Source organism: Littorina saxatilis, linkage group LG2 (assembly GCF_037325665.1).
Source record: "Littorina saxatilis isolate snail1 linkage group LG2, US_GU_Lsax_2.0, whole genome shotgun sequence".
Lineage (NCBI taxonomy): Eukaryota > Metazoa > Mollusca > Gastropoda > Littorinimorpha > Littorinidae > Littorina > Littorina saxatilis.
This window is the reverse complement of record NC_090246.1, coordinates 30,161,130-30,187,651: the sequence shown is the minus strand read 5'-3', so window position 1 is coordinate 30,187,651 and position 26,522 is coordinate 30,161,130. Positions and strand designations below refer to the sequence as shown.

Below are 26,522 nucleotides of genomic sequence, written 5' to 3'. Positions count from 1 at the left end.
GACCAGGTGTTTGCTGTGTGTGTGTGTGTGTGTATGTGTGTGTGTGTGTGTGTGTGTGTGTGTGTGTGTGTTTGTGCGTGCGCTCTTTCTCTCAGCATATAGACGCTTTTTTGTGTTTACTTGGGTAAGCGATCTAAAACCAAGCTGTGTCCTCATGTTTTTTTAATTGTGGAAATGTCAGTTCGAAACAGAGTAGCACCTGATACACAGGTAAACGACATGTGCTGGTACTCCCTGCACTAATGTGTTACATCTATTGTGCTGCTTTTGATAGAATACATTCTTGCAACACGTGATTTTGTCAACAGCATCAACAACAAAAAACTGCGTGATACAAAACTGAAAAGAATTAAGCTCGCAAAATGTTACAGGTGTATCAGATTTGACACAAGTGACACGGGACCTCTATAGCAGAATAGAGGGTGGAGCTTGCACAAACTCAATTACACACAAAAGAGAAACAGTAACAGGGATACCCTGGCAAGGCCAGCGCCAGGCCTGAATGCCAAGCAGACACGATTAGCATATGAAAGGCGCAGGAAGAGAAGGCGAAATGACGGGGTGGCATACCTTTCTGGCGTGCCGACCGTACCTGGCATACCCAGATGGGAGTTTGTGTTAGCGCTGCTTCACCGAGTTTGATGCCACGACGAGATATAGATAGGTGACCTCAGTCAGGACTCAACGCTGGACGGAGTTCACGCGTTAAGGGCAGAATATACCTGCGCTGTTTCAGCGGCACAGACGACGCACTGCATAATTATTATTGATGCTGCGATAGGGATTATGACGAGTACTTGGCCTGTTTTCCTTTCACGCAACGTGTAGCGGACTGGGATAATCTGCAGTGCGTCGTCGGTCCTGCTGAAGTTACATATAGGTGAGCGCCAGGCCTTTTTAAGAGTGAGGCACTGTATCGAATTATTGTTGCAAGAAGCACGATCTTCAAGTCGTTCATTGGAGAGAAGTCTGTTCCTCTGATTTACTGGTTTCATGACTATATATGAAAACACATACATTTAAAGCTAATGCTATACATCTCTTGTTTTCTGTCGTCAGTGGTCGTGTTTTGATCCGAGGTGGTTCTTTATGCCTCTCGGGTGTCAAAACGTGTGACGCGATGGCGCCGAGGGTAGAACTTGCAAGTCGTCATTTTCTACTTAGATGCTTGCTTTCAGTATGTGCACCGACTCGTTCAGCTTTGAACTTAAAATGGGCAATCCCTCTTACAGCCTGTGTTTTGTAATCATAATGTTTATTGCTGGTGTAATGTTAGAATGCGCCCGGCCCAGCAGTCTTTTTATGTTAATATACGAAAGACGAGAACAGTCTTGTCTGTGTGTTTGAAACCGTTTGTGAAGGCTCTCTGGCACGCGGCCTCACAGCTTGAGTTCTGGCGAGTTGCTTCTCTGCTTCTGTTGACTGAATGTCGTTCACCCCCATGAATAGCCCCAGGAGTCCACATGGCAGCTTTTCATGGCCACTTCACTGGAATTAATTATGACAATGACGCCCCTGGAAGCCGAGAACACTTACCTTACAGACCTTGTAACCTGTTTACTCGCTGTGAAGCGTACTCGTGACTTTTATGTTCAAAACATTGGCCGGGTATACTTTTATTTTCGAATCAAACGGTCTTTTGAGATAAATGTTGACCTGTCGAATTTATGAACTACTGAAGTTAAAACTTTTCTGAGCGCAGTGACATTTTATTTGTTGTATTGTATTACCACTTGAAATTTGACATTCCCGAAGTCCTGCATGTTTGTTCACGATAAGGAACAGAAATAAAGGTGAAATGATGAATGTATAGTCAAAGGTTATAATATAAGCATACATACTGCTCATTGTTTTTAGATAGAAAAGGGGAATAAAAAATTATGTAAGATTTTCCTACTGAATGTTCAAATAGGAGTCTTCGGGGGGTGCATGTGTGTGCGCTGGCTGGGGTAAAGATGTTGCTACTCCCGCGAAGAATCTTCAAACACGTTTGATGCGTTAGTCTCCCTAGATCAGTCATTATTAATAATTTGACATTCCTAAGGAAAGGGCCGTGTTTTCAGAACATACCAACGCGTTGTGTTTCAGTTTTCGTTGACAGCGCTGGCAGTAACGTTAAACTTGCCACGTGCAGCTTGTATCGTCCCTCCGCGGAATGTCACAGTGTATGTCAAGAAATCTTCACTTGCCCTTCCTTCTTCCCCGGCCGCTTCAGCTGGCGAAGTTTGCCTCTGGCTGGTACAATTTGTGACAGTCGAGTTTTCCTCGTGAACGAGGAAACTGGACAGGCGAGAAAACTGGGTGGGAGAGACATACTTAGTTTGTCGAACACCGAAAAGAGTGTGTAAATAGTGCTCGCGAATAATGAGCTGGAGATGACGTAGAGATTGCGTGTGTATTTGAAATTGTGGTTTAGTTTTCTGTTTGAAGATACATGTATAATTCATTTATATTATCAATGGTTAAAGGTACACCACCACCAACAACAACAACAAACAACAACAACAACAACAACACAAAGTAAACAGATCAAGCACATTTAGTTTTCCTCTTAGTTAAAAAGCAAGCAATCAAACACACAAAAAAACAAAAACAAAAGACATAATGCAAATGAGATCAAAAACCCGCTTCAATTCTTGCTCCCGTGTTTATAGTGCACCGGTTGCCAAGACCACCCCAAATAACAGCCTTGACCCCATTTTTTATGGTCCCGTCAACCATAAATCTCGACCACAGTTCACGTGCCACGGTGACACCGTTGCTGTCCTCCTCTCAATGTGTATGTATAAGTTCACCGGCCACAGCAGCCCATTTGCATTCCTGCCAACCACTCCTCTGTTTCGTTACTTTCTTTCTTTATTTGGTGTTTAACGTCGTTTTCAACCATTCAAGGTTATATCGCGACGGAAGGAAGGGGGGAGATGGGATAGAGCCACTTGTCAATTGTTTCTTGTTCACAAAAGCACTAATCGAAAATTTGCTCCAGGGGCTTGCAACGTAGTACAATGTATGACCTTACAGGGAGAATGCAAGTTTCCAGTACAAAAAGGACTTAACATTTCTTACATACTGCTTGACTAAAATCTTTACAAACATTGACTATATTCTATACAAGAAACACTTAACAAGGGTAAAAGGAGAAACAGAATCCGTTAGTCGCCTCTTACGACATGCTGAGGAGCATCGGGTAAATTCTTTACTACTCTGTATCTTTCTATTGAAGGCGGCAAGGCCGTATAAATGTGGCATCCGTTGCTTTGTTTTGACCGAGTTGACACAGACCGTCGTGTGGGTTTTGTGTTTATTTGCTCAAGTGATGTGGTGTGGGTCGGTCTGAAAAAGAGCTCTGTTGCTATTGTTTCGGTTGGCTATTTTTGAAATTAGTATTGTGATCATTATGTGAACGACGCATTTTCCCTCGCGTTATTTACATTGTAGTATAATACTCATTTTTGAAGATATTATATTAATTTTACAAACTTAAACATCCATTTGTAAAACCTAAGCAGCAGCAGCAGCAACAACTGCATCAACAACAACAACAACAACAACAACAACAACAACAACAACAACAACAACAACAACAACAACAACAACAACAACAACAACATTCAGTGTTTCATTTTCAAACTGTCAGAATATCTGTCCTACTTTTTTGATTGAGTGATCAAAGATTGCAAAGATAAACAACCAATGTATTTTGTTTAAAGATCCCTCGGGATAAACAGCAGGATGCCACGGATACCCGGATGTTTTGATATTGATCAATTGCCAACAAAGTTTGAAATAGCAGAAATGTGTGTTACTGTTCGACCCGTTTGCACTGATCATCAATTGTAGTTCGCCAGAGGTATAAAATTCAGTCGGACCGATGTCTTCGTGTGTGTGTGTGTGTGTGTGTTCTTAGGAATGTGAATGTATCTATCTTTCCCCTCTCTCACTCTCTCGTTTTCTCTCCCATCCAGTCCTCTCTCTGTGCCCCTCCTCCCCCCTCTTCCCACCCCCCTCTCTATCTCCCTCTCTATCTCCCTCTCTCTCTCTCTCTATCTCTCTCTCTCTCTCTCTCTCTCCTCCTGTCTCTGTTTTTTGTTTGTTTTTCTCTTTGGCAACAGGTCTGTCAACACGTTCTGTGCACACATGGCATCCACACACTCACTCACAGACTCACACACACCTTGTGGCACCAGCTTTGTTTCACCTGTACTGTGACGAGTTTTGTCGCCTTGCCAAACTTGCAGCATCACTGCATCAGTGTTCGCTATGGCAAAGTGGTCATGATTCAGTTAACGAGCATAACATATCGTTGTAACACATCTTGTTAACGAGTACGTTGACCCGACGGTTTGTACTGTTAACTCTTCCCCCTCATCCCCCACCATGAAGATCATTTAACAGCTGCTATACATAGCTAGTATGTTATTTCGTCATATCTTCTGTAATTTGCTTTGAAAATGTATGCATTTTAATGTTTTTTTTCTGCAAAGCTTTTTTGTTAGAAAAAGCAAATCTCATTGAGAATACTAATACGGTTCAACTGCAGATAAATACACTGAAAATAACAAACAAGCAAACAAACTCAAAGAAAGTCAAACCAGGACTAAAACCTGTCCACCACAGTAACAAACCTTAATGAACAAAAAATAACACGAGTAAAAACAGAAAACAAATGGTGGTTGATGTATGTGTATACATGTACACAAGTACAGGTTATATCATGACTGTATTGTATCGTAAACCCTAGTTGTCCTCGACGCTAAACAGTGACTATAGCTCTGCCAGAATTCTTAAATGCACTGGTAGTAATGACACGACAATTAAGGAATTGCCTAGCTCACGACTCACAATCTACTTCTATGAAAAACACATCTGCCAGAACCAGAAAGACACGGCGAAAAACGCAAACCAGTTCCTGCCTCAGAACACAAACCAGAATAGCATCACGAAACTGGTTGCGGTACCGGGGATCCTCGATAGCTCACCGCGTAAAGGTCCCGTTGGCTTGGAGAGAGAGAGAGAGAGAAAGAGAGAGAGAGAGAGAGAGAGAGAGAGAGAGAGAGAGAGAGAGAGAAAGAAGAGAGAGAGAGAGAGAGAGAGAGAGAGAGAGAGAGAGAGAGAGAGAGAATTTGAGTGTGTGTAACTGATACTGCTCGAGGAGGGGGAGAGAGAGGAAGGAATCCCTTCTGCTCGCCAGCGGCCATTGCCATATAAAGCGATTGAGTCAACAGCGGGGCTTGCCTACCTGGTCCAATCATGCGTCTTCACTTGCTGCTTTTACCTACCAACACACACTCACAATCTCAGGCTCTCTTTCTCTCCCACACACACACAGTCCCGCTATCTCTTGCTATGTGCTCTGCAAGTGATGCTTCTCTGGTTGTAGCGTAACGTCAACTGACTCAGAAGATGCCGTTGCTGCTGCTGTACGATTTTCGTGGCTCCCCTCTACGCCTTTAGATTTGTGTGTGTATGTATACACCTGCGATGGTGCTTACCTGAGAGAGAGAGAGAGAGAGAGAGAGAGAGAGAGAGAGAGAGAGAGAGAGAGAGAGAGAGAGAGAGAGAGAGAGAGAGAGATGATTAAGTCATGATTTTGTTTTTTTCCAATACCCAACCCTCGACCTAAAGACGAAACAGTTTATTCCTGCAAAACTGAAGTGCAAAAATAGTTGTCAAAATCAGAGGGGAGAGAGAGAGAGAGAGAGAGAGAGAGAGAGAGAGAGAGAGAGAGAGAGAGAGAGAGAGAGAGAGAGAGAGAGAGAGAGAGAGAGAGAGATGCAACAGTTATCCCGAGGGAAGGCAGGGGGTCTGTAGGCACAGGCTTAGCACCTGAAAACGGCTGTTACTATAAGTGTTGCGCCGGGCATTTTTTTTTGTTTTGTAGAGAGAGTGAGGAAGCAAAAAGAGAGCAGCGCCGGTTACCTGGCCGCCGTGATGACGTAGCAAGCGCTTACTTCACACTTTTTTCTCCGAGTTTGCTTTTCTGGTTGTCTCCCTTGGAATCAACTTTTCGCCTTCTCTGTGGCTTGGCTTTTTCGAAATAGGCAGGTAAGGAACCTGTGTATTTATTGCATGTTCTTGTTTTTATTATAATGGCATGTACAAGACAGAGAGAGGGAGAGGGATGGAGAGTGACCCCTCCATCTTCTCCTCACATCTTCCTTCCCCGGTGGGTTTATTTAAACACCCTCCGAAGCGGTCTGAGTATATACCTTACTGTATACCTGCTATGCCGGAGTTTTCAACAGACGCTTACCTGAGGTTTTCACCTGGCCCAGGTGAGGTAACTGTAATCCTCCCCCATCAGGCAACAGGTACTATACTGTGCCGCCCCGCCCGTCCCAGCTGAGTATTTTATCGTGCAATATAACCCGGCTTGAGTTACCTTGCAGATGTAACAGACGTACTGAATAAAGGCAAAGTAGTAGGGCTACAGAGAAAGAGAAACAAGGGTAGACGGAGGAGGGTTTTGGGGGAGTCGGTGTTCCTGCATCTGATTTTCATTTCACCTCTACTTGTGCGTTCGTTTAAAGTGTTACGAGTTAAGAATCATGCCCTCAGGGAACAAAATTAATATTGATGCAATTCTGGTATTAGTGTTGTTGCAAGATCTGATTTGTTTGTTATTGTCCAAATTGGCAACGTTCCGGCCCGGTTTGGCAGTGAGGTTTTGAATTCGTGGTTTGTTTGCAATATGGCTGTTGTTTGTTTGGTTTGCATATATATATATATATATATTTGCTCGATGTATGTTTGTTAGTTTGTGTGTTTGTGGTCAAAATCATGTAAATGAAAACTGCGATTGTGTATCTGCTGCAAGGTCGCGTGGCCGTCGCATGTGATTTGTATGACTTCCTCAGTCCACAGTGTCAGAGAGACAGAGAGACAGCAGAATGAGATTCATTTAAAACACTTTAGACTACTTGTGCAGCTTCTTATTACGACGACACCATCGTCACATTTCGGTGTGGAGGGGAGGGGTTGCCATGTAGAGAAACATTTGAAGCATGGCCAAAACTCGACAGTTCGGCAAGTCACCGTGTCCAGGTGGAATTAAGTTTTAATACCTGTCAGGCCAGTAAAAAGACCGCAGCGTGGGGAGGCTGGCGAGTATGCTGACCTTTCTAGCTGGGAGTGGCATTAAAAGTCACTCTGTGTGAAGAGGTGAGGGGGAAGGCGGAATTGGGAAGCTGGCTTTACCTGTCTGTGCTGGACAAACACGAATGAAGCTGAGAGAGAGAGAGCGAGAGAGAGAGAGAGATAGAGAGATAGAGAGAGAGAGAGAGAGAGAGAGAGAGAGAGAGAGAGAGAGTGAGAGTGAGAGATGTTCAATTTATGTCGAGAGAGAGAAACTAATTTTGGTACTAATTATTGCAAATGCAGACACGAAACTGTACTACCATTAATTCACATTCCACAATCCATCAGCTAGGATTTTGATTTCTGCCACAACTCGCTTTTATTCCAGGCTTGGGGAGGCGGAAGTTTAGTGAGAAAGATATTTCTCCAAAATCTTTCTGTTCGACTTTCTTTCTGATCTTTCTACCCTCCTCCGCTTTTTTGCTGGGAGTGGGGGAGGCCGGAGGAGAGGATGTGTTAACAATTCAACTGTAGTTTGTCCTGTGTTGTTGGCTAGCTCTCAGTTCAGATATGCAAATACCAAGCTGTGTGTACAGTCATTTTTCTATGTGTGTGTTTGCGTAGAGAACATGCTGCACATCTGTGCATATGTCCCACGGCTGTGTCGTACATGGGCCCTCATCTGCGATCGATTTCTGGTATAAATAACTTCCATAAGTACATACAAATCATTGGTTGAATGATTATTGTTCTGCATTTATTATATTGTTTTGTAAAAGAACGTGTTAAGATAATTGTTTTGACAGTAACAGGCAGTGACAAAATGAATATATTGCGCAATTTTACCTACGAAATTTCCGATGTAAAGGTGCGGGTGCTGCTTTGAAGTGGCCTTGTTGTTAATGCAAATTAATAGCACACTCGGCAGTCCGATATCAACTATGTCAACAAGCGGTTAGTAAGTACCCACGGGTTTCACATGTGATGCCTGCCTTGTGACTCGACATTTTATTTAAATACACTTTCCCATAACTCACAGTTTACAACTGCATCAGCAAGAAAACCACCACCACAACATCAAACCCTCACTTTACCGCAGTAAACAAAGCCACGTAAGATCACCTGTACCGAGAGAAACACCGTACCTAATCGATTGACCTACTTTCGCTACCTGTCTTGAGGTGGCAACTGACCGTGGCAAGCTGGCAACGATAGAGTAGTGACAGAAAATCGATGCCCGTACCCGTTTAAGCACTTCGTCCCACCCGCTAAAGCTCTTTGCTTGTAATGGTTTCCAGAAAACGCCTGCATTTAAGTTGCCCAGCTTAGCTGGTGGAGGCACATAACAAGATTAGAAGCCCTCGTTTAGCAGTCTGCTGAGTGTGCTTTTTTTCTTCTTCAAAGATGGAACGATGGAATTTGGCTGGAATACTATGGCTTTGGTTCCGGTTTTTAAAAACCGAATTTGTGGAGCGTGTATTTCCTCAGCGTGTATTACGTTTGGACCTAGAGTGAATTAGTAAGTAGAAATCTTAATGAACTTGTCTCTGTCTGTTTGTTTGTTTGTCTGTCTGTCTGTCTGTCTGTCTGTCTGTCTGTCTGTCTGTCTGTCTGTCTCTCACTCTCTCTCTCTCTCTCTCTCTCTCTCTCTCTCTCTCTCTCTCTCCCTCTCTCTCTCTCTCTCTCTCTCTCTCTCTCTCTCTCTCTCTCTCTCTCTCTCTCTCTCCCCCGTGTGTGTGTGTGCGAGAGAGAGAGAGAGAGAGAGAGAGAGAGAGAGAGAGAGAGAGAGAGAGAGACGGGAGGTATGTGGTGGGGGAAAAGGGGGGGGGCCTAGGAAGAGACTCTACCACTCACTTCATTGACATAAAAAAGCAGGGTAAATATGAAGGCAAAAAACTGTTCTTCATCTCTTTAAAATTGATCAGGTGCCATCCTCTTGTACGCATTACCTTGGAGTGTTTGATCGGGACACGCAAAACTCTCATCCGCACCTGTTCCTACCTGTTCACACCTGAGGTCTGCTGTCAGGTATAGGGCTCGGGGCCCTGAAGGCAACCACAGACATTTTTGGTTAACAGGGAAGCGCTGACGTCAGCACAATGTGAGCTTACCGTTTAGTTGCGGATGTGGTTTGTTTGTTTTACCGAGGAGAAGGAATTGATAAGCTCGATGTCGGTTTCCATTATTCAGTTGTGTGTTTGTGGGGGGGGGGGGGGGGGGGAGGGGCTGTTTGCCCTTGAACACTTACAGGCATGGGAATTGTCCGCCGAATGGCGGATTTCCGCCGAATTTTTTTTTTGTTCCGCCGAAAATGCAAAAGTGTCCGCCGAAAAAATAAAGGGGGGAGGCACACAAAAAAAGCACCGGTTACTTTGGCCTTTGCGCAAAAGCCCGCGAAAACTTTCCGTACTTTGTTCACGCACTGCTACCGCCCGCCTCAGTTATTGAACTATTATGTTTGAAAGTAAACCAGATTGTGTTACAAGTTACATTTTCATGTTTGTCTCAACAGATAAATTTTTTACAAATTTAAACCATATACACAATACATGTAAGCAAATTTGGTACATTTTTGTACTAAAAACTCTGATTCTAAAAACAGAATTTAATGGCAAACTTGGAGCTCAGATGACACCAGATTGCACCATCTGGGTTCTTTGGAGAAAAATTTTTTCCGGGGGGGCATGCCCCCGGACCCCCCTAGTAAGGCTAGGCGCTTCGCGCCGTCCACTTGACGCTCCGCGTCTTCAGTTATATATTTTCAGCCTTTTTCACAATTTTCAATTCCCATGCCTGACTTAACATTAGCGACTGGCTTAAGAGACAACAAACATAGACGGTGTTTTTTTTTTAGTCACAAACAGAATCAAAATATTAATATATAAATACTCCTGCCTCGATCTGCGGCGATGTGTATAATTATATGATAAATCTGTTCCAACTGGAAAACTACACCACAAAATTCTAGCTCCACAAGTGACCAACAAACATTGATGTGCACTGTTCAAACGAATCGACATGATCATTCTTTTTTCATATACTCACAGAATAATCATAATATCCATAACTATACACCGATACTCCTGCCCCTGTGGCGGTGTATGTATGTATGATAAATCTGTTCCACTCGATGACCGAGTGATGACAGCCCGGGCCCAAGACAGTTGCACTGGCTGACCCGTGGCTATCGCATGTCGTGCCACGCTTGAGTGGCGTATGACAGCTTGATTCACACGGGCGATACAACCCCTGGTCGGATTGACCTCATGTCGCACTCAGATTGAAGTGATGATAGCAGAGACCAGAGACATACATACACTTCTATCTATTCTATCTATGTCTCTGATGATAGTAAGAGTTTTGCGTAGGTAATGCTTCAGAGGTGGATTATCACATTTGTGTAGACATTTTGAGAATTGTTGATGAATGACATGACCTTGTTTTTGTATTGTTGTTGACAGTTAGGATGTTGTTTACTTCGTCTGATCTGAAGATTATCTAGACTTAAAAAAAAAAGGGGGAGGTAGGATTGTTTTTATTAATGGATGTCTAGATGAAGATATGATGAAGGGCTGATGGCTTATTTTTGAAGTATCATGTATACAGGATGGACCGGTTGGCCTGGTGGTAAGGCGTCCGCCCCGTGATCGGGAGGTCGTGGGTTCGAACCCCGGCCGGGTCATACCTAAGACTTTAAGATTGGCAATCTAGTGGCTGCTCCGCCTGGTGTCTGGCATTATCATGGGGTTAGTGCTAGGACTGGTTGGTCCGGCGTCAGAATAATGTGACTGGGTGAGACATATGAAGCCTGTGCTGCGACTTCTGTCTTGTGTGTGGCGCACGTTATATGGCAAAGCAGCACCGCCCTGATATGGCCCTTCGTGGTCGGCTGGGCGTTAAACAAACAAACAAACAAACAAACAAACCTGTGTTACAGTCTGTATCGGCGTGTGCCAAATCTGTCTCTTTGTCTCCCTGTCCCGACTGACGTTTCTTGTGATTTGATTCTAGATTTTGGAACGTCAGCAGTCTATCTGTTTCAGATTTCTGTGTCTCTCTGAAAGTTTTTGTCTCGATCATCTTGTTCAGTCTCTCTCTTCCCATTTACATCTGCTCAGTACAATCCCACATATCCCAGCCCCTCCTTCCGTAGTACAGTAGCCTTTGCCTTCATCACCATCATCATCACACAGAATATCCACGACAACATAATTGAATTGAATGAACCTGACTATGAATCTAGCGATCCTAAGGGCCTTGCTGAGTGCGACCTAACGAGGTCCATCAGTTTCGGCCAATTAACACGATGCATATTATTCTCAACAGCTCCGACGCGTTAGCGGCCCGGCCCGTCAGTGTTAAGGAGATTGATTGTAATAGGATGAAATTGACACCGCGTCCAACCAGTGTAATCACAAAGAAACGATTTAGTTTTAGGCTGGATGATGATGTGGGATGGCATTGGTGCCACATGTTCTACATTATACACGTTGGAGTTATTTTTTGCTGCTTTTATTCCCTTTTTGGCTGTGTAATGAATACACCCACGCACGCACTCTCGCACACACACACACACACACACACACACACACACACACACAGACACACACACACACACACACACACACACGCGCGTCCGCCCCGTGATCGGGAGGTCGTGGGTTCGAACCCCGGCCGGGTCATACCTAAGACTTTAAAATTGGCAATCTAGTGGCTGCTCCGCCTGGCGTCTGGCATTATGGGGTTAGTGCTAGGACTGGTTGGTTCGGTGTCAGAATAATGTGACTGGGTGAGACATGAAGCCTGTGCTGCGACTTCTGTCTTGTGTGTGGCGCACGTTATATATATGTCAAAGCAGCACCGCCCTGATATGGCTCTTCGTTGTCGGCTGGGCGTTAAGCAAACAAACAAACAAAAATATCATACACTTTTATCCAGTTTCAATCAGTCATCACAATCAAGAATCAACCAATCAAGGAACCATAGACTATATAATTATCTGTGTGGTACTTGTGATCCTTTGGACTGGTCACAAAGAGTCCAAATTTCGTCAACTTGACAATGTCCTCAATCCCTCTGCACTGCAGAAACTGACCGGGTTCGTCACGCAATATTCTCGTTAGAAGCATCCAAAGAGATCATAATTATGGACACAGAATTACTTTACGCGTCTGCCTGGTGGACTGCTTTGCAGGAAGGAGCGGTCTCTTGCTATGCTTAGATCTTCCTTCATCCAAAGGCGCAGTTCCACGTTCACAGCAATAGAACATCCTTTCTATACTTGGTGAAAACAAAACAGCACTGTTAAATTAAATGTGAAGGATACATATAGAGATCCTTGTGTATGTGGCAGTGCTCCGTCGGTCTCAGCTGCGTTGTGGTGTCGTATGTGGTTGTGTGTGTCGGTAAGACGAAAAGTAAAGACTTGGAGTCCTGACTTCCGTTGCGAGGCGGAATTCACAAGTTTGGCCGGCAACTTGGTGCGGAGTAATCATTTCCTGTCTCTGTGTGTCTCTGTTGCTTGTGGTGTGCGTTGCGCCAGCTTGAGCACCGTGTGGGCATTCGTTTCTGGTCAGTGACTTTTATATTCGATAAATAGAAGGTGTGTACATTAATCATTTAATCATTAATCATAACGAAATTTGAAGGTTTTTTCTCTCAATAGCAATGTCTCGATGGACAGCTTCCTGTGGTAAAGTGCATTTATTTTAAAACAACTGTGAGGACATGATTTTATTCAGAAAATAAAGGGTTTCAGGTGTTGTCTGCGTCAGTCTATCTTCGACTGTTAGTCTACTGCGGATTATTGTATCATCAACTTTAGGTGCAACTTGATTATTATTTCCCTTATAAGGGTTATTCTCGCAGGTCTTCATTGAACCATCTGTTTTTAGAACCAGTATTTTGCTCTGTGTAAGCATCGCTATTACGCAACAAGAACTCACGGTAGAGTTATGTAGTTCTTATATTTCGGCGTTGCCTTTTTGAACAATACTAAAGACAGCATACGCGCCGGCCTTTACTGAAGTGACCCTCTATGGCCCGTTATGAGGTCCTTTGATGTTTACTGTTTGTGCTAAGTACATAAGTACATTCTTGACGATGATTGTTACTGCTGAGTACTATCTTGATAGTTGTTGTTTCTGCCAAGTACCATTAAGGACTGTGACCCACAGACATGAACACTTAGGATAGGACCGTAACCACAATACGGCATGAAAAGGATAGTATTTCAAGACCAAAGGGTCCACTCAGAAGTAGAGTAGAATGCATTGAGGAGTTGTTCACACACAGCGAAACAAACACAGCGAAGTTTAGTTTGCGTTCACTTGCACTTTGGTCAGCCAAGCTCTCATCGTGTATTTTTGGCAGATTGTGATCTTGTAATGTGTTTTGATGGCTATATTTGATTTCTGATGACTTTGTTCACATAACATGCAATCAACAATCTGTATTGTGGACAGTAACCGTTTATCAACACTGCCACAAGTGATGCAACAATATACATATTGTTTGATGTCACCTGAGACTGCGTGGAAATGTTAGCGTCAAATGACGCCAGGAGATTTCGATGATATAAGTTCATCACGATCAGAGAAAACGCTGGCTGCACCGTCGAAAGAAATGTTTGTAACATTTCTCGGGGTTGATAAGTCGCTGACAGACGATCCAATGAGGGTTTTGTGGCGTGACGTAACCTCATCACGAACTGAGTGACCCAACTAGAACTGTATCTCTTTCTCACTCTTTCTCTCTCTATCTCGCTCTTTCTCTCTGGTTCTGATTGAGATTACAGCACTACAGGTGGTGCTGCTATTGGTAACATCAAAGGTGCATTTTCGTTCCGGAATTTGCGAACTATGGCTCGCCTCTAACCTTGTGAGGTCACACAGCCGCCATGCGGGAAATCGTAACATGAATGAGTTTAATTTTGTCACAGTGGGAAGAAATGGGTTTCTGTCAATGACTGCGGGGAACAGTGTGTGGGCAGTGTTAGGAAGTCATTTAGGGAGTAGTTATAGGTTGACAACAGGACATTGTTACTTCATTTAGCGCAACATTGTGCTATATACTAGGGCGGTGTGGGAAATGAAATATGAGTCAAAGTTTCACTTTTCAGTTATAGGTTCTCCATTCGTCATGTAATGCCTGATTGATGCAACTCACGTTTGTGCAGAATTGTTTTTTCAGAAGTGGATACTTATAGGTTTTGTTTTTACATTGTGAGTCTGTGATATTTCAGGACTGAAGTGTGAGTGCAGGGATTTCCTATGAGTGGTGTTTTTATCTCCACGAGCATATACTCAAAACTTGTGAGTTGTTGGACGGGAAACAGAAGTCCCAGATGTTCTTAAAGACACCGCGTGTTTCAACTGTGAATAGAAACCAACGTCAGGATTATTAATGTTTGTGGTGTTTTCCCTGGGTCAGGTCATACAAAGACCTTGTTTGTGATTCGCATCAGAACATTACCCTTATCATGGGGGATTTCTGAAGGAAATAATTTCCATTTTGTTTTGCAAATACATACTTTTTTTTAGTGATATATTTTTCAAGTCTTCGCCAATCACACTGTGTGTTGACAGTTTGATTTGGCATCTGTACAGCTTCTTCACTTTCACTTCCAGAGTTCACCGTGCTCTTTCTCGGCACACGGTTTCGTTTCCATGTCAACGGCAATTTCTAACGGCATCCTCCAGAATCTTGGTTTTCTTTCACGCAACAGTGCTGCCAGCCGCTGCTGTTGTAAGCCCCTCTGGGAACAAGTAGGCTAAGTAAGCGGGGAGCTTGGGAGGAATGAGAAGTGGCAGCGGACTGACGAATGGAACGCAGGAATCTTTATAGTTTGTACCGAGTGAGGATGGAGATTTTCGCTCAATCTTGAGGACCGCTTCGCTTTTCTAAGTCATCATCTTCCATTCCTCGGTTTGTCGTGAGATATATAAGTAGCCGGATTGGCTAACTGTTTATGGCGTTCCAGTCTTGAGGAATTCGTTCATTTTGAGCGGTTCTTCGCGTTTTTACTTTCTTATTTATCTTTCAGGCGTTAATCAGACATGATAGTGTGGTGCTAAAGTACACAAGCGGGATAGACTTGTGTGAACAAATTAAGCTATATGGACACGTCGAGTGTTCGTCTGAGTAGTGCTGGCTCAGAGATTTTGGCAAAGCTTTTACAAGTCAAGAAGGCATAGCACCGGTACCCAGGGGGTGAAGATGGTAAAAATCGGCGTAGACTAGTTCTCTTTACAGTTCCTGCCTCCAAGCCATCACGCTTGTTCTGGCAACGGTGTAGGTTGTTTTTCGTGCTGCCGTTACCGCCGTCATCGGCCGTAGTCGTTGTACCCCCACCATTGTTTTCACAATATCTCTTCCTGCTTTCGTCGGCGGCTCCACTCTCCTTTTTCTCTGAGAGCTGTGAAGTTCGTTTTACACCTTTTCACGGCTTTTCTCGCGTGTGAGGACTCCCTCCACCGGCGTATGTGTTTTACTGGAACTTGTCTCTGTGCTGTGTGAAGAGTTTCTTTCTCTGTGGTAATCGAAAGTACTTTTACTTAAAGGTATTTGGTATAATATTGCAGTATCGAGTCATAGACTTTAAAATCAGTGAATTTACAATGTGTCGTGTTTTTAATGAGTGAATGACATTGCATAGGTTTTTATGACGAGGCAGCTAGGAAGAGCAGTTGAATGCTTTTTTGTAGACTGTTTCTTATCTTCTTAACAGCGTCAAAAGAAACAATTTGGAATAAGAGAGTTGAAGTAACGTTTTGTGGTGCTTATAAATCGATTTGCTTGCGGAGTCGTTACAGCACAGTTTATTTTGATGAGTATCAACAGCTGTCGTGTCTGAGCCAGGATTATGTGATCAAACCCAACCTGTGACACAACAAAGCAGGGGCAGAGTGTCAGTGATTCTGCAGTTTTTTTCTCTCGCTTATTGATTTATGTACTCAGTCTTCATTGGCGTCACTCTGTCAAGTAAAACCTACTTCTCTGACTCAGTCCCGTCAGAAGTCATCAACCCTTGGAACACTTTCACATTCTTCTCCATCTTACAACGAAGTGAGATCGATGTTTCCTTATTTGTTGATCAGCGAGAAAGAGTACAGTGTATGCTTTATTTTCTTGGCTGTTCAACAGAGTTGATAGAGGAAACCGATGTTTTTGTGCTAGAGTGAGCAAGTTCTTATTAAACTGAGATAGACTGACGAGGTAGATTTCTCGGAGCTAGATTATAGTTCTGCCTACTGAATTAGATTAATAAAGTTCTGGATCGATCTTGTGATCAAACACATACATGTCTGGTCAAAAAATAGCTGTACTAAGTAAGAGATGGCAAGCATGTAAACTAATTTCCTGTCAGTGAAACTTCAGTTAGTGTTTGAATAGAGGACGGCAAGAGGAAGTATCTCCGATCCGAAGATAGATATTTGAAACAGAATGTATATAGTTCAGTAACAATAAAAATAAGGAAAAGGAAACTTACTATATAATATAATGATATAACAGACAGAAGCAAGCTGGAGGAACAGATTCTGAAGATCCACCTGAGAAATCTCGCGGACTGAGTGACCCAACTAGGACTTTCTCTCTCTTTCTCTCTGGCTCTGATTGGGATTACAGCACGATTGGTGCCGATGCTAATTGCCCCATGGGAGGAACAGGTAAAGGTACCCCGGAGGGTAATGCTCGACACCTGCAGTCCATTGTCAGCACGAAGGATGAGTTGATGGAAGTGTCCTGTCGTAACGCCCTGTGTGCGGGTTCCTAGGCGTAGTTATAGTTCTGCCAAAAGTGAACATCTTCAGCAGTCAGTGTGTCTGTGATGCAGTCATTGTAGTGGAAGTAACTAAATATTTTTATGTTCTGAATTTTTCGTTCAACTTTGGCCTCTTGAATTTTCGACTGATCATGCGTTTACGCTTGATTACACTCTTTGTCTTGGTTGGGTCAAACATCTTCTGGACTCTAGTATCACTGTTTGTTGACTTTCTGCAGGTTTCTGTACCTTTGATTGATTCGTACTGTACGATCTTAGGTTTCTAATCCCTTGTTTTGTCTGAAGTCCTGCTTTCGAAAATTCTGTTCTTGAAGTCTTGTGGCTAACGGATGCCGTCGAGGATTTTCTCGAATTTTCTTTCTGATTTCTGTGGTTGGACATAGTGTTGGATTCTGTCTTCATAACTTGCTTCGACGTGGAGAGATCACACTGCACAACTCAAAGCAATTATTCGTCCGTTGTTCTTTCAGGTGTTAACGACTTCTCCGCCCAAAGTGTTCCTGTTCACCCACTTTTGTTGGACGCTGTGTTGATACTACCTTTCTTACTAACAGAACACTTTATATATATACAACCCTACAGTAACTTGTCAACCGGATGTTTTGTTCGCGAAGTTTGAAACGAAGCTGAAAGAGTAAGTTGTTCGTATTGGACTGAGAGACATTAACTTCGTCACCAGTGACGACGTCAAAGCGGGAGTTGTGACGTCATAAGACAGTGACGTCAAAGCGGGAGCGGTGACGTCATAGGCCTGTGACGACAGAGCGGTCACCATGCCTCACAACGCGCTGTCCTTGTCGAGTATAGAGGACTGGTTCACCCACCAGAGCCAGACCCTGGACTGGAAGCAGAGGGAGCTGGACTATGCTTACTCGGATCACTATGAAACCTATTCCGACAGCTTTGGCCGACCCCGGGATCGTGTAAGTCTTAAATAACTTCATAATTGTTTGTTGTGTGTTAATGTTCTGTTCAGGCAAAGTTGGCGTTTTTACAGAGGTCGCTTTGTTAGTTGACGTTCATATGTTTGGTTATTACTTGCTTGCACTTTGCGTGTGTATCGTTGAACTCCTGAAACCTGAACAAGTTGTATTAATTGCTACAACCGTGTTGAATGATTTTACACCAGTTTATTTGTGTTTAGCACTAGAGAAATCAGAACTAGTAACTGATATGTTAAAAAATTAAAATAAAAAAAAGCAAATCGGTTGATATGTTTGGATGAAATGGTATACTTATGGTGCATTAAACGGATTAAAAAGCACGTAAAATGATTAATAACGCGAATTGCTCATCAATGTACACGATAGACAACGTGAATCAGGGAGTAAAATGAGCTAAGGGGAAAGTGAAACACCTCCGAAGAATAGAAATATTGCTATGCTTTGCCCTTTCTCCAGTACTGTAGTCAAGGTACTTGCGCATCACAGCAAGTCTATTCCAAAGTAGCAGCAGAAAAAATGACGAAAGACAGTCCTGATACTAGGGGCTTTGCAGCTGTCAGAGACGATACATAGCTGAGAAGCGAGTGATATATACGCTATATCTACCTGTGCAAAGGTAAAAGAAGGAAGGAACAGAGGAATCAGATAGACCGGAATACCTGTCTTTCCTTGCTCTAGCAGACAGGCAGGGATAGAAGCGGATCAGACAGAATGGAATGCGATTGATGTTGAGCTGTGGCCAGAACTAGCAAGCTGGCTCTTGTGAGTGTGATGGATGGGTTCTTGAGTTCTTGGCCGCCCAGAGGCACCTGACATGTCCAAGTTTGCTTTTGCCTGTCTGTGGGCTCATGTCGGAACACAATTTAAATCCTTACCTCTTATGTTCATGGGTATAAAATGCCAGCAGCAGATGAACAATCTTCATCATCATTGATCATCATCGTCGTCGCCGTCATCCTCCTCCTCTTCCTCCTCCTCTTCCTCCTCCTCTTCCTCCTCCTCCTCCTCATCTTCATCATCATCTTGTTTATTATCATCATCATCATCATCCTCATCAACAACAACAACAACAACAACAACAACAACAACAACAACAACAACAACAACAACAACAACAACACATTTTTATTTTTCGAGATCATTGTCAGACACCTTCTCACCTACATAGTGAGCATGTTGAAATACAACAACCTCATCTTCATTGAGTCAGCCGCAAGCTAGTGACTGACACCGTGTTCGAGCACTAACAACCGATAATGCGTGAAGCGAGAGACAAGTCTACCTGAGCCGGCGACGAAAGCTGGAGGGAAAGCGAAGTCGTGAAAATGTTTGTCTGCAGAGAAAAGATCTCGGAGATAACTTTTGGCAACTCTGGAATCTTGCCTCTGATGGGTTTACCTGCCCCGTAGAGAGCTAAGAATAGCGCACTGCCACTGGTAGGGAGACTAGAGTCGTGCCAAAGTCTGTGAGGACTTGTAGTTGAGTGCACTAGGTTGTATGTGTCTGCAAACGAGGTTCAGTTCCTTGTGAACATGATGTGTGAAAGTGGGTGAGGGGGGATGATGGGATGACGAGGTGGGGAGTGAGAGAAGATGGGGGAGAACGTGAGTGCAGTAGCCATAAATAAGGCAATGACTCAAAAATGATTGGGTGAAATGGGTAAGAGTGAGAGTGGGGGTAGGTTCATGGTGAGTTATGGGGTTGATGTTGGTTCATACCTACCTGTTTACTTAGCACGTCATCAGGGTTGAGCGAAAGGAAAATATACCTGTAAACAAGCCAATATCAGACAAGGTACACAATTTAGTGTCATGTAGGTGTAACATAATCTGTAGAGATGGAGATACTGGCTCGAGAAAGGCATCAGTAGAGTCACGTCGGCAGGAAATTCGGCAAACACTAAATATTGCGAATAAGTTTATGCAAGTTCAGCATTATGACTAATCTTTAAAGAAAATTAAAAAAAAGACATCCATCGGTTTTACGTTCTCTGACAGTCGTAATAACGTGGGCGGAAAGTGTAATTCATGCATTGGTCTCAAATGGACCGCCAGATTCATCAACCATAATTATTATACAGTCGACGCATTTGCGTGTCTGTCAGCTGCCGTCGCAATGGATTATACGCAAACATTGCTTCAGGCGATGAAACCGTCCTGCAAGTCCGTGCACATATTCCAGAATCCAGAGCAGTATTTTCACGCTTCAGCTCGTCAGACAACCAATGAAGATTTGATTTGATTTGATTCCAATCAATAATCCCCCACCCACCTTTATTCGCCTCCCGCGCCGATTTGACGATCGGTCACAGTTCTCTCCGTATGTTTTCTGCATCATTGCAGGACTTTAGAGAAGTTAAGCCTATTCTGATGCACGCTCTAGTTTGCGCTAGGAATATAAAAAATAGTTATGATGGCTGTTTGTGAATAGTTGCAGCTCTAGAAGCTGGCAAACCCTATATTGTTAAAAGCCTCCTCCCCTTCTGTCCGTGGAATTCGGGGGGGGGGGGGGGGGGGAGGGTATTGAGAAGGCTGGATTCAGGCGTGTTTGTGCTTCAATTCCGGTCTTCTTGATTTTTGACGCCATCATTCGTGACATCAAATTAATAAATACATGCAACATGATCAGTTCTGTCTGGCATTGTGCATGTGCTTTGATACAATGAGAGGCGGTATTGTTTCAATGTCTACGCATCTGATTTCGCCTAACTTCACAAACACAATCTCCACCCGCATTCTCTCCTATTGTTTGCACAGAGCTGTACTTTGATGAAAGTACTCAATTAGTAACCGGCCTCTGATGACAGTACTCAATTAGTAACCGGCCTCTGATGAAAGTACTCAATTAGTAACCAGCCTCTGATGACAGTACTCAATTAGTAACCAGCCTCTGATGAAAGTACTCAATTAGTAACCAGCCTCTGATGAAAGCACTCAATTAGTAACCGGCCTCTGATGACAGTACTCAATTAGTAACCGGCCTCTGCTTTTGTCTCCCTCCCCCTCTACGTACTACACTTCGAAGTGGAATGCGTTGACTGTATAATCACGTGCAAACATGATGCTGAAATGGTTTCACTGCTCGGACATCAATTACGCTGATTTGTACCCCGATGCAAAACCAGTCCGCGATCATCTACCAACAATAGCGTCGTTTATGGATTCTGAGCATTTGATTACAGAAGAAAAATAATGGTGCCGGTGTTTCGGGCCTTATTAATTCATCGTTTGAGTGAAAAACTCGAGAATTTGTGTTTGGAGGTGTGAGCACTCGTTTTGGTTTGCATGGTATTCTGTTATAGGCTGTATTGCGTTGCCTTTGTGTTAGAGGTAAAACATCGAATGAAGGGAGGGAGTGAGTGTGGCAGAAGGGGGAGGGGGGGTATAGATCGCAACACGGATGAAGGGGATGGGAGGAGGGGGCGGCAATAAAAACAATAGGTTGAAATATATGGAGCGTGGGTGTGGGGAGGGGGTAGTAGAGGGTGGATGACTGAAAGACATGGAGGGAGGGATCTCGGCGGACGGAGGGTGGAGGGAGAGGTGGTGGCGATAGTAACACATCGATTTCATGACAACACCCCGCCCATTCGATAAAGTGATCAGGTAAAAAGTGGCCCAACAGGACCACTTCAGACAGGCAATCACGCATTGCAAATGATGGAGCCATGCATGCAGGGAGGGTATATGAAGAATCACTGAATCACACAGCATACGCTGGTTCAGCCCAAAGCCGCCGTGACGCTTTCTCGATTCGCCATGCTCAGGCGGTGTTTCTGCGGGCGGTGCCAGATTTTCAGGATTCAGGTGTTACTCATTGCATAAATAATACGCTTTTCCCTTCAAACCCGCAGCATCGTAAATGATTTAGCAAGTGGTTGTAATAGAATCATCGATGACTCGTACTTATCTCATGAATGAGTTAAGCTAGTTTCTGCTTTGTGACTTATGCCTGTCTCCGACTCAGGGCCGATTTCACAACTTCTTCTCCGTTGTTTTCGTCGTAGAGATTACTCACAGCGAAACGGTTATTCTTGAACTCCAAGTTTAATTTTTAGAGTGGTGCTGTGTATTGCCACTTCAGTTGGCTCTTGACTTTCTTTCGGTGAAGCAGGTGTGATTTTGCCTGCCCTTTCGATATTTTTTCGAACTTCGTGAGAGAGTATTTTGTGTCTTCATCGACATTAGAAATACTTTTGGCAAAGGATTCAAGTACATCTGTGTTTGTTGATATACACCTTCCTATCTTGTGTAACACTGTATTTTTGATCTGCGTTGACCGCAGTCGTTGACGTCGTAAATGAAAAACAATGAAAACTGTTTGATTGTACCAGAAGTATAAAACTGTATATCAACGGAACTTAAGACTCGGCACCACTGGAATTAACTCACACAGCAAAAATCAACTAAAAGACTTTCAGTCACAACAAGGGACAAAAAACTGCATTGACATCATTTATCAGTGACAAAAGTCGAAGCAGATTGGAATGAAATGTGTTTTGATTTAGCCGCGTTTGAGGCCTGTATGAGAAGAATGCGAGAATCAAACAAACTGTGCACCGTCAATTGTACGAAAACTGACAAATCACCGGATATAGAGTTTGGTGGATATAGTTCAACCATGGTGAGTATAAATGATATAATACTATTTGGTTTACTGTGGTGAGGCGATTGTTTTAGAAATATGTACTTTGTTGTAGTTTTACACGTTCGCTGACTTTTTAAAAGAATTTTTTTGTATTTTTTTTATAGCTGAACTAGTCTGTTCAGTTTTGGTGGACTCGTGCCGATTTTAATCGACCGCGAATCCTATCTGAGTTGTCTTTAATTGTTGCAGTAGTTTGCTTTCTGGCATCTTTGGGAGCGTGTTTAGTTGTCTTTAATCACTTTGCGTGTCTCTCTTTGTGTCTTTTGAAAGTGCTGAAATGATTTGCGTTTGTGTGGACACGTTGTTATGATACCGTCGAGCTGGGAAGTTCTTAATTCCCATGAGATTCGTGTGACAAACACATTTCTTCCAGACACACTTTTAGGCCCAATTTGGGGCAGATTTGTGTATAGGCCTACTTGCCGCTTATTTTCCTGGGTAAGAAAGGTTGAAAGGTTATAAGATTATGCTAAAATGTTTGTTTTTGTGTCGTTTTATGAGCATCAGACCTGCTCACTTCAGACAAGCACCGTCTGATTTCCTGTGAATGACGCCCACATAAATGAATGCAGTCTGTTACGAGAGTGAAGAGTTGCTGCAGTGTAGGTTTACATACATATACATCCAGGCCACATGTCGTTGGCATTCCTTTGATGGTGTTAGTCGGCGGCGGTGGCGGGATTGAGCAAATGTAGGTCAGTGTACACACACAACGGTTAGCAGATGTCGTAGGTAGGGTAGGCTTGATGTAGCTGTAGATATCTACACAGAGACTGAGACTGTACCGTTAGATGTGGATGTTGCATGAGTGTGCAAGGATACCTCAACCTTGTACTTGCTTGTGTCCAGATTGGCGGATCGTTAAATAAGGATTGTTTTCAGTGAGGAGCGCTTTTTTGTGTGTGTTTATAATATGTATGACACGTCAGTGTGGATGTTCTACACAATCCGGTAGGTGTTTGAGTGTAGTTGCTAATTACATATCTTTTTCATTGATTGTTGTTGGTTTTGTAACATTTGCCGAACAAGTCGTGCGACGTGCGATTTAATTTAGTTCAACTGTAACATAGTAACTGTGACTTGAAGATAACGTGGTGAAGAGGAAAGCATGAAATGTTGAGTCTCTTTAACGTTGTGTACTTCAGGTAATGATTTTGTTCATTTCATTTCACACCTGTTACCATTCATGAACTTTGAACATTATCTGTACATGTAATCCGATAACGTCACAGGTTGCATACTTTAGGAAATTGCTCTTTTTTTTCTGATCTCACTGCACCGACCTGCAGCAATATAACTCCTTATTCAGTACCAAGGGTGTAATATGGTCAGCATATCCAAGCAGAGCACGGCGAGCGTGTCGACATTAATCAACATCGTTATTGTAAAAACACACCAGGGAGCCAGCATTTCATTACGTTATCTCATTTTCTTTCCCATGTTATTCTTCATCTTGGAATTTGGCAGCAATATTCGACGTATAATATGACCGTGGAACGTGTGTCCGTGTCAAACAACCCTGCTGATCAATATTGGGGTGCTGAAAGTGTACTTGACATTTGACTCAACTTTTTCATTTTATATTTTTAAGATATGAAACTCGTTTGTGGCGTCAAGAGTATCAATTGCTGTTTGAGCATGTATTTGTCAAAGCCTCGTACTTTCTGATATGTTTTTCCACCAGGGTAGATTAATGAGACGATTCAGATTTCCCACGCAAACGCTTACTTTTACGGACGAGGTGACTAAAAGGCGATATACGGTGATAATAACGTGCTACTAATGGTTTACATTATACTTGGATGTCAAGAACACTGTGCAGGATCAATCTTTCCACACAAACAGCTTAGTACTAACAAACAGGTCATTGTTATTTTGAGATATCAGACTTACTTTACAGTACATGGGATGATGTACTGTATTAGTTTGGCGTGGACGAAAAATACATGTACACAAAACAAGCATCTATTATCAAACGGAAAGATGAATCTTCAGACATAAAGAGTCCTTGCCACACAAACAATAAGACTCTGTGTTTTGCTGTTATGTATGGGACACATTCCCATTACGGAGGGAGTCAGTTGCTGCCCTGTAGAAAGATGGGAGTGTGTTTGGACACTGAGCAATCAGTCGACAAGGTGTTTGGTTGGCTTTGGCTCTTTGGAACAGATAACTCGGATAACGGAGGAAAACGGCCACCGTGCTTGTCCCGAAAGGGTGGTGACCTCAGTGGTGTGTTTTTTTCTTCTTCTTCTTCCTGGAAACTCTTATGTTGTGTTGTTTCTTCTGGTCTGTAGCCTTTTGCGTGTTGTTGTTTTGAAATCTGTTTCAGTTGTCCGGGTTGTTTTTATGTTTGCTTGTCTGTCTCTGTGTGTCTCTCTCTGTCTTTACTTTTGTCTCTGTCTCTATCCGTCTCTGTCTCTGCTTCCGTGGGTGTTTTTTTTTCAAAATGAAGTTCTCGAAGTCTCTCTCGCCGTCATGCCTCTTTATAGCCTCAGATGACCTAGCGTGTTTGAATGGACGCTAAAAGTCTTCGGAGATTGTCCTGGCGTTTCTTTCTGCTATAACCTTTGCACGTTTGTTCTGGTTCTCTTTCTTTCTGCCGCATTATATGGCACCTTGGCCGTCTGTCTCTTTTGCCTTTTTCATTCATTCTGCTGGAGTGAATCTGAAACAGGGACCCTTCTGTGTTGTTGGGGCTTTTGCCGCCTTTCTGTATTCAGAAAAAGGGGTTCATTCGGGGTGGATTTCAACCCGGTTAGGGCAGGGTGGGAACGAGTTTTTAGAGAGTGCGTAGGCGTTAGAATGATGGCTTTGTTCTTTGTGCGTCTCTGTTTCTACGTCTCTCACACACGCCCCCTCTCGCTCTCTCTCTCTCTCTCTCTCTCTCTCTCTCTCTCTCTCTCTCTCCCTCTCGCTCTCTCTCTCTCTCTCTCTCTCTCTCTCTCTCTCTCTCTCTCTCTCTCTCTGGTGGGTGCGTGCATGTGTGTGTGTGTGTTCAGGGATTAGGGTTCACGGGAATGCAAGTGCATGCTCGTGGTTTTGAAAGTTCAAAAGTGAAATATTCGGGGCATGCCTCATGGTGAATGGCTGTTAGCGAATATGAACCCTCACTGCACTGGGAAGAAAACACGTTTAGTAGAAAAGCGGGTGTAGCAATGTGACCTGTGCAACTTATTCAGTAAACTTACGAAATCAATTGGCCACAAAGACAAAATTAAACTGCCAGTATGCGAAGAGCAATGCTACCATATATGTTTAAGTAGAATTGACTTTTTGTGATGCTGCGCCTTGTAATCGTTTGCGTACACTTGAACTCGGATTTTCACAACGGAGAGAACATTCTACGGCTCACTACATAGAGAGGGCAGTGTCCAAGTGCCAGGAGCAATACACGGAGCAACAATGTGCTATTTCTAGTACCTGTCGGTAAGGTCATACCAGGTAGACATACATCTGGCCAAGAAATACCACATACATTATACAGTTGTACAGGTAGGATTTTTTCTCAGGTGAGACTTTTTTGCCTTGAGCTGTTTTGATCGAAGCCTTTTAAGGCCACGCTGATAGGTAGGTGTAAGTATACAGTTATAGTAACGAACGAACAAGAACACACCTGTGCGTTTTGCTCATGAGTGCTCACGTCCGAGATTTGTATCGTTCGCGCTAGTGTGTAAACAGTTCGATACATTGTTGTGGAGTAGTATATAACGGTACCAGAGTAGTCGATCGGCTAGCTAGCGTGTAAACAGTTCAATACATTATTGTGGCGTAGTATTACGGTATCACTTGGTAGTTGATCGGCTAGCTAGCGTGTAAACAGTTCAATAGATTGTTGTGGCGTAGTATCACAGTACCAGAGTAGTTGATCGGCTAGCTAGCGTGTAAACAGTTCAATACATTGTTTTGGCGTAGTATCACGGTATCACTTGGTAGTTGATCGGCTAGCTAGTGTGTAAACAGTTCAATAGATTGTTGTGGCGTAGTATCACAGTACCAGAGTAGTCGATCGGCTAGCTAGTGTGTAAACAGTTCAATACATTGTTGTGGCGTAGTATCACGGTACCAGA

At 43.4% G+C, this 26,522-nt stretch overlaps 1 protein-coding gene across 15 annotated transcripts in view; it reads left to right on the top strand.

Moving 5' to 3' along the window:
- The window catches only part of LOC138958726 (tensin-3-like), a 321,810-nt gene that overhangs the window by 182,728 nt on the left and 112,560 nt on the right, over positions 1 to 26,522 (top strand). The window contains exons 1-2 of one of the 15 annotated variants that reach the window (XM_070329995.1): positions 14,987 to 15,003; positions 17,332 to 17,784. The exons of 10 other annotated variants lie outside the window; for them this stretch is intronic. In XM_070329995.1, the coding sequence (XP_070186096.1) occupies positions 17,635 to 17,784 (150 nt within the window). In that variant the 5' untranslated portion in view covers positions 14,987 to 15,003; positions 17,332 to 17,634. Of the gene's footprint in view, positions 1 to 5,927; positions 6,046 to 14,986; positions 15,004 to 15,461; positions 15,639 to 17,331; positions 17,785 to 21,890; positions 22,429 to 26,522 lie in introns of those variants that run through there. 4 more of the 15 variants (XM_070329994.1, XM_070329993.1, XM_070330001.1 and 1 more) reach the window with 4 other exon arrangements.